At 50.3% G+C, this 9,797-nt stretch overlaps 1 protein-coding gene across 1 annotated transcript in view; it reads left to right on the top strand.

Moving 5' to 3' along the window:
• The window catches only part of Fpps (Farnesyl pyrophosphate synthase), a gene marked incomplete in the record, with an annotated part of 344,394 nt that extends 335,210 nt beyond the window's left edge, over positions 1-9,184 (top strand). Inside the window, 1 exon segment of the mRNA XM_070114625.1 lies at positions 8,595-9,184. Coding sequence (XP_069970726.1) covers positions 8,595-8,738 — 144 coding nt within the window.
• Between the last annotated feature and the right edge of the window lie 613 nt (positions 9,185-9,797).

The following is a 9,797-nucleotide window of genomic DNA, read 5'->3' as shown; positions in this document are numbered from 1 at the left end:
AGACACCCACAGGCAGGGTTACTGTTCAAAGACATTTAAAAAAGACACTCTAACACTCAGACATACAGGCACAGACATACAAACACACGCATAAAAGCTTACACACATGCAGACACCCAGAGGCACACACACACACACATGCAGACACCTACAAGTACACACCAGCAGATACTCTCAGGCACACACACACGCACGCACACACGCCCTAAACACCGGACTGGCACGCAAGTTCTTTTCTTTTTTATACCTAGTAAAATACCGCCTGTTGCCGCCACAATGGAAGTCGTCCGCTCTTTAACATAACGTGAATATATTTCCGACGAAGGATGACACAAGAAGACACACACACAATTACACTGGTAGATACACACTTTCACAGGCACACACAGAATTTTACAGGCAGACACAATTACACAGGCAGAGACACACAGGTGGATGGGTGCTTCATGCGCAGGGTGGTGTGAAGCGATGGTGTGGTAGCCTAGATAGTGTTAAGTGCTTGCATGCCTTCACGCTTGCAGCTGCCACCGCTGGCTAGCCTTGTGCGAAAAAGGGAGCAGCGCCGCATGTCTCCCCTGCCAGTTCATAGCCTCTCCATCATCGAGACTTCTGCAGTGCCTCCCCGTGGCCACCCATGGCAACTGGCACCTTGCGGTCCCAGGCTGAACTGTAGGGGATCTCGGAGCAGCAGGAGGCCCCAGAGGTACAGGGTCATAGCCCTCTGGCGTGTGAATACGCTCTGGCCCTGTACTAACTCCTGCCCCTAAGCCCCCTGGGGTCAATGGGAGGCTCGGGGAAGGTGGGCCTTGCCAGTCCCCCCAGAGAATAACCCACTGGCAGTGTTGCGCTTAAATGGAAATGCTGGGGGGAGGGGAAATGTCCCTCCTACCCAGCGAGAGAGGCGGGCTGCGGGACCCGTTGGGAGGGCGGCTGCTGGGGCGCAGGTTGGGAACGGGAGCTCCTCGTCCCGCCTGCGTTCTGGTAGCCGCCAGCCTGATATGATGCTTGAGGGGCAAAGCCCTAGGGAACCCCACAGGTGGATGATGGGTCCTGCAGCCTGACGGCTTTTAGGTGGGGCAGCGTCAGCGGGTGTGGCAGAGGTGGCGACTGTCCGAGGGTTAACCTCAGGCGAGTAGTCAGGGTGGGCACTTGGAACGTCCGCTCTTTGCATCAGGATGATCGGTTGCCCCTACTATCGAGGGAACTGGGGAGGCTGAGAGTAGGGGTGGCTGCTCTCTTGGAGGTGAGAAGACCTGGCAGCGGCACGATCAGTGTAGGTGGCTACACCTATTACTGGTCGGGCTGCAGCGATGGTCACCATCTTTAGGGAGTAGCCATATATGTCTCCGGTAGGCTCCAGCCTTTGGTGGTAGAGGTCACTCCAGTCGTTGAGCGTCTAATGGTAATGAGACTGAAGCTGTCTTTTGGCTTCATGTCTCTTATTGCTGTGTACGCTCCTACCGATGTGTGTAAACTTGACGCGAAAGAGATGTTCTATGCCAAACTTGCATCTGTGGCAGACAGTTATCCCCGGCGAGATATTCGTATTGTTCTAGGTGACTTCAATGCGGTATCTGGCTGTGATCGAGCTGGCTATGAGATGTCAGTCGGTCCTCATGGTTCGGGAGTTGATACCGGCAGCGAGAATTCCCTCCTTTTCCGGGATTTTGCAAGATCTCAGAAATTGAGGATTTCTGGCTACTGGTACCAGCGCCCAGACCCACATTGTTGGACATGGTACAGCGATGCGGGTAATGCAGCCAAGGAGATCGATTACATTCTCGTTAGCACTCGTTGGAAGATCCTCCAGAACTGCAGGGTGTATAGGAGTGCCGAGTTCTGTGGTACTGACCATAGATTGGTTGTGGCTACCCTCTGGGTTCACTTCAAAACTCCCCAGCAGCCCAATGACCACCCTATGGTGTTCTATCTGGACAGGCTGAAGGAGAGGGAGTTTGCTTAAAGATTTGCTGAGACAATCTTGGATCGGTTCACAGCACTTGACAATGTGACGGACCCTGTACTTCTGTGAGACACCTTCAAGCGTGAAACGCTTGATGCAGCCCAAGAATCGATTGGAGAACGCCTGAGAGCAAGACAGAATTTAATCTCTCAGGAGACACTGGATGCTTGCCGTGCGGCTCGTCTGGCAGGGGATTGGGATTTGCACCGTTCTCAGGTGCGCAGGGACAAGGAACAGGTTATTAGAAGTCTTGCTGAGGATGTCGAAGGCCATTTCTTAGTAATGACCTTCGTCCTACATACCAAGCCCAAAGAAAACTGAATTTCAAGCCCTCTTCACAAGTGACTGAAATTCGCTTAGGTGGCCAGATCTTCTCAGATCCTGTTGCGGTGCGGGATGGTTGGGCTGAGTACTTTGAGCAGTTGTATCAGGTTGACCCTCCAACAGTTAACTTGGATGTTGGTAGTGCCGTGATTCCTCTGCCGGACCCACCCTCCCTAACTGAAGTTATGGAAGCAATCTCCAAGCTATAGAGTGGTAAAGCAGCGGGTATTTGTGGCATCCCAGCTGAACTGTTAAAGGCTGGTGGTGAACCTATGGCATGGGGATTGCATGCTGTCCTGGCTGCCATCTGGCAATCCGGTACCGCTCCCTCTGACCTGTTGAGGAGTGTGGTCATCCCTCTCTGGAAGGGGAAGGGGGACCGATGGGATTGCAACAATAACCGCGGCATCACACTGCTCAGTGTACCAGGCAAGGTTCTTGCCCACATCCTTCTGAGGCGTATTAGAGACCATCTACTAAGACATCAGAGGCCAGAGCAATCTGGATTCACTCCTGGTAAGTCCACAATAGACTATCCTTGTGCTTCGAGTGATTGTAGAGCGCCGTCGTTAGTTCGGACGTGGGCTGCTTGCAGCCTACATCGACCTCAAGAAGGCGTTCGACACAGTGCATTGGGAATCACTCTGGGAGATCCTGAGACTGAGAGGAATTCCAACAAGGATTATTGAATTAATAGCAAACCTGTATACTGGTACTGAACGTGCTATAAAGTGTGGTGGTGGCCTGTCGAGCTTTTTTCCTGTCAGTTCAGGAATGAGGCAAGGCTGTGTTCTTGCACCAACACTTTTCAACACTTGCATGGACTGGATACTAGGCAGAGCTACTGTTCAAATTCATTGTGGAGCAACACCGGGCAGTGTTAAGGTTACAGACCTTGACTTTGCCGATGATGTTGCTATTCTATCTTTGTCTTTGGAAACCCGAGTAGTGGCTCTCGATGTGTTTAGTAATGAAGCGAAGCCCTTGGGTCTAGAGATTTCCTGGACCAAGACCAAGATCCAGGACTTTGGGGACTTACTAGGAGAACCTGTTTGGTCGGTACGTACTTGCGGCGAGGACATTGGTCACAGAGAGCTTTACATACCTCTGGGCTGTCAGACCAGGAAGTCAGCAGACGGATTGGCCTGGCAGCAGGGGTCATGAACTCTCTTGACAAGAGTATTTGGAGGTGCCGGTACCTGTTCAGAAGGACCAAGCTACGGGTTTTCAAGGCCCTGATAATGCCAGTTTTGTTCTACGGTAGTGAAACCTGGACATTATCCAGTAGCCTGGAGTCTCATCTTGATGCCTTTTGTAATAGGTCCTTGTGCCGGATCATGGAGTACTATTGGCGGGACCATGTGGCTAACCAACTGCTGCACCGTGAGACTGGCACAGGACCTGTTACCTGCACAATCCGTGATCGCCAACTCAGGCTATATGGCCACCTGGCTCGCTTTCCACAGGCTGATCCTGCTCATCAGGTTGTCTCTGTAAGGGACAACCCTGGGTGGAGGAGGCCTGTGGGACGACCTAGGAGGTCATGGCTTGGGCAGATCGATCAAACCTGTCGGGAAGAGCTTGATATGGGCCGAGTCCCTGCCTGGCGGCTTGCTATGAGGGATCCCAAAAGGTGGACGCGGCTATGTGCCCCCGTCGGCGTTAGCTCCTGATGATGATGAGAGACACACAGGCGCACACACACTCCGTAACATACACAGTCACACACAGAGAGGCACACACGCAACACTGGTTTACACACAGGCTTACACACTGGGACGAACACTCACAAGCACACACAGGTACACACACATATGATTATACACAGGATCACACACATGTATACAAACACAAACACAGACACATACCTAGAGGCACATGCGCACCCATATAGGCACATGCGTACCCATACAGGCACATGCGCACCCATACAGGCACATGCGCACCCATACAGGCACATGCACGCCCATACAGGCACATGCACACCCATACAGGCACATGCGCACCCATACAGGCACATGCGCACCCATACAGGCACATGCGCACCCATACAGGCACATGCGCACCCATACAGGCACATGCGCACCCATAAAGGAACATGCGCACCCATAAAGGAACATGCGCACCCATACAGGCACATGCGCACCCATACAGGCACATGCGCGCACATACAGGCACATGTGCGCCCACACAGGCACATGCGCGCCCACACAGGCACATGCGCGCCCACACAGGCACATGCGCGCCCACACAGGCACATGCGCGCCCACACAGGCACATGCGCACCCATACAGGCACATGCGCACCCATACAGGAACATGCGCACCCACACAGGCACATGCGCACCCGCACAGGCACATGCGCGCACATACAGGCATATGCGCACCCATACAGGCACATGCGCACCCACACAGGCACATGCGCACCCACACAGGCACATGCGCACCCATACAGGCATATGCGCACCCATACACTCACAAGCACACACAGGTACACACACATATGTTTATACACAGGATCACACACATGTATACAAACACAAACACAGACACATACCTAGAGGCACATGCGCACCCATATAGGCACATGCGCGCCCACACAGGCACATGCGCACCCATACAGGCACATGCGCACCCACACAGGAACATGCGCACCCACACAGGCACATGCGCACCCGCACAGGCACATGCGCGCACATACAGGCATATGCGCACCCATACAGGCACATGCGCACCCACACAGGCACATGCGCACCCACACAGGCACATGCGCACCCATTCAGGCACATGCGCGCACATACAGGCACATGCGCACACATACAGGCACATGCGCACCCATACAGGCACATGCGCGCACATACAGGTACATGCGCACCCATACAGGCACATGCGCACCCATACAGGCACATGCGCACCCATACAGGCACATGCGCACCCACACAGGCACATGCGCACCCATACAGACACATGCGCATCTATACAGGCCCATGCACACCCATACAGGCACATGCGCATCTATACAGGCCCATGCACACCCATACAGGCACATGCACGCACATACAGGCACATGCGCACCCATACAGGCACATTCCCGCACATACAGGCACATGCGCACCCATACAGGCACATTCCCGCACATGCAGGCCCATGCGCACCCATACAGGTACATGCGCACCCATACAGGCACATGCGCACACATACAGGCACATGCGCACCAATACAGGCACATGCGCACCCATACAGGCACATGCGCACCCATACAGGCACATGCGCATCCATACAGGCCCATGCGCACCCATACAGGCACATGCGCACCCGTACAGGCACATGCCCGCTCATGCAGGCCCATGCGCACCCATACAGGCACATGCGCATCCATACAGGCACATGCGCACCCACCCAGGCACATGCGCATCCATACAGGCACATGCGCACCCACACAGGCACATGCGCATCCACACAGGCACATGCGCACCCACACAGGCACATGCCCGCACATGCAGGCCCATGCGCACCCATACAGGCACAGTCCCGCACATGCAGGCCCATGCGCACCCACACAGGCACATGCGCACCCACACAGGCACATGCGCACCTATACAGGCACATGCGCGCACATACAGGCACATGCGCACCCATACAGGCACATGCGCGCACATACAGGCACATGCGCACCCATACAGACACATGCACACCCATACAGGCTCATGCGCGCACATACAGGCACATGCGCACCCATACAGGCACATGCGCACCCATACAGGCACATGCGCACCCATACAGGCACATGCGCACCCATACAGGCACATGCGCACCCGTACAGGCACATGCCCGCACATGCAGGCCCATGCGCACCCATACAGGCACATGCGCATCCATACAGGCACATGCGCACCCACACAGGCACATGCGCACCCACACAGGCACATGCCCGCACATGCAGGCCCATGCGCACCCATACAGGCACATGCGCATCCACACAGGCACATGCGCACCCACACAGGCACATGCGCACCCACACAGGCACATGCGCACCCACACAGGCACATGCGCACCCACACAGGCACATGCGCACCCACACAGGCACATGCGCACCCACACAGGCACATGCGCACCCACTCAGGCACATGCGCACCCACTCAGGCACATGCGCACCCACACAGGCACATGCGCACCCACACAGGCACATGCGCACCCACACAGGCACATGCGCACCCACACAGGCACATGCGCACCCACACAGGCACATGCGCACCCACACAGGCACATGCGCACCCACACAGGCACATGCGCACCCACACAGGCACATGCGCACCCACACAGGCACATGCGCACCCACACAGGCACATGCGCACCCACACAGGCACATGCGCACCCATACAGGCACATGCGCACCCATACAGGCACATGCACCCCCATACAGGCACATGCGCACCCATACAGGCACATGCGCACCCATGCAGGCACATGCGCACCCATACAGGCACATGCGCACCCATACAGGCCCATGCGCGCACATACAGGCCCATGCGCACCCATACAGGCCCATGCGCACCCTTACAGGCACATGCGCCCCCATACAGGCACATGCGCACACATACAGGCACATGCGCACCCATACAGGGACATGCGCGCACATACAGCCACATGCGCTCACATACAGGCACATGCGCGCACATACAGGCACATGCGCACCCATACAGGCACATGCGCATCCATACAGGCACATGCGCACCCATACAGGCACATGCGCACCCATACAGGCACATGCGCGCACATACAGGCACATGCGCGCACATACAGGCACATGCGCGCACATACAGGCACATGCGCGCATAAACAGGCACATGCGCGCATAAACAGGCACATGCGCACACATACAGGCACATGCGCACACATACAGGCACACGCGCACACATACAGGCACATGCGCACCCACACAGGAACATGCGCGCACATACAGGCACATGCGCACCCATACAGGCACATGCGCACCCACACAGGCACATGTGCACCCACACAGGCACATGCGCACCCACACAGGCACATGCGCACCCACACAGGCACATGCGCACCCACACAGGCACATGCGCACCCATGCAGGCACATGCGCGCACAAACAGGCACATGCGCGCACAAACAGGCACATGCGCACCCATACAGGCACATGCGCACCCATACAGGCACATGCGCGCACATAGACATGCGCACACATACAGGCACATGCGCACACATACAGGCACACATACACATACAGGCGCACACACAGATAGACACACAGACACGCACATACATGAAGATTCGTTACTTATTACCAAGAACAAATAAACTAGAAATCACTTATTTGAAACATGTTGACGGCTCGTCAGAATAGCGCAAGTTTTAGATGTACTGAAATTCGGGAGGCTTTCGTGATGCAGAGAAACTTTTTTTTCTAACGAGGGAAAGGGAATTGCTGTGGAATATAAAACATCCACACTACATTTAGGTACTTTTTTCTGAAAGTGAGGCAACTCGCAAATAGATAATGATAATGCAAACAAAATGATAATGTAAACAAAATGATGGCCAATACAAATTATAAGCGAGACCTCTCAATGAATGCTTTATGGTCAGTCAGATACACAGACACCATCACCACCATTAGTATGGTGATATAGATTGGATGATAGAGAGTAGATCTAACAATAGCATGCTGCCAAAAATGGAAGAATATGAATAAACATTTTGATAAATAGAATATGCAACAAAGATTAGTAGATTTCTAGTATGCCTTGAATTGTTCTATATCACGTAAGTAAGGTTAACCCACTCAGCCTGTATGGCAAGAAAAGACGCAGATATGCCAACCATTACGATTTGCCCGTTTGATACAATTAAAAAAAAAGCATTGTTAAGTCCTTACGGCCGAAGGAGCCGAAATTACGATTTTACAGAAAAAAATAAAAGTCCGTTAAAAAAAATCCCGATTTCCTCGCCACCCGATTGTTTTCACTGCTCTAGGAAGGCTCGCCGGTATCGCGCTGCCGACCCTATTACCGGTAGCTATGCCCAAGGTGGCGCAATGTCAATTATTAAGAATCCAGCCCCAGACCCACACGGTGTCTAGACTCAATCCCTTCCCTTTGCAATGTTTTTTTCCGCATAAGCCTTTTTTGCTTTCTTTCCAGTTCTCAGGATCTATATTTATTATTTGATACTTTTCTTCTCTATAACTTTCCTTAAGTCTTCAGGGTTACTATTTGTGCTTTGGTTAACATCCTCCCAATCATTTTCCTTTTCACCCAAACAAACACTTTCTCTTTCAGGAACTGGGTCTACCTGCTACATATCGTGCATATGAAGACTCCACTTCTTCCATGATTCGAGTCCACATTCAACAGATTTCACGTGGCCTCAATCACAATGTATTTTTTAAGTTCTTAGATAAAATCCATAAGCGCTCAAGCTAGAGATGTCGAATACACTTCTTAAGTCTCATGTAGTATATATTCTCATATAACCATTGTTTTGTTGAGACAACAAACATTCATTTGATCTTGATATCAAATTGTTTTATGAGTATTGATCAAAGAAAGACTGTGTGTAGGGGTTTTAGTGCAGTATTTGAAGAACTGGATAGGTGTTGTACTATGCAAAGTTTATTATTCAAGGAACCGTTTTGTTTATCTGTTGCTGCGGTGATGGCATCATTGTAATATGAATTAATGTTTGCTGCATCTGTTCATGCAATGTGTATATAAATATATTGAATTAAGTAAGCAGTGAAAGTAGGAAAAATCATATTTTTTTTTTTTGTATTATCATCAAAGCTTTGTTATTCTTGAGAGATAAAAATGCCACCATGCTTATTGCAAATTAATTCTGCAAAAGGGCCAATAAAATGTATATCATTAAATTTGTTCGTTTACAGTTTTCCTGAGGTAACTAGTATTAGTGGACAATAATGATTATGGTAATGATAACATAAAATGATAATCATGGTAATTTTGATGTTAATTGGAATAATGGTAAAAATAACAACTATTGTAATTATTTTTATAATAAAGATTATATTAATGATGATGATAAAGATGATAATGATAATATTTTTATAATGATGATTATCATTTTTATTATAATAATTATTATCCTTTTCATCCTTATTCTTATTCTTATTATTCATACTTCTTAATAATAATGATAATACTAATGATAATAAAAATGATAATAATGATGATAATAATAATAATGATAATAATGTTACCATTATTACTGTTATTATTTGTATTATCATTATTTTTATGATTATTATTATTATAATCATTATATTTATTATCATTATCATTGTTATTATTGAATTATCATTACCATCATAGAAATAGCGATAATAAGTTATGATAAAAATAACAATACTAATTATTATTATTGCAATAATGATACTACAAATGATGATAATATTGATAATAATAATCACGACAACAACGACAACCCAAAATAAACATCCAACAACCAAATAATGATGATAACGA

This window comes from Penaeus vannamei, chromosome 36 (assembly GCF_042767895.1).
Source record: "Penaeus vannamei isolate JL-2024 chromosome 36, ASM4276789v1, whole genome shotgun sequence".
Taxonomy (NCBI): domain Eukaryota; kingdom Metazoa; phylum Arthropoda; class Malacostraca; order Decapoda; family Penaeidae; genus Penaeus; species Penaeus vannamei.
This window is presented reverse-complemented; position numbering and strand designations above follow the sequence as displayed.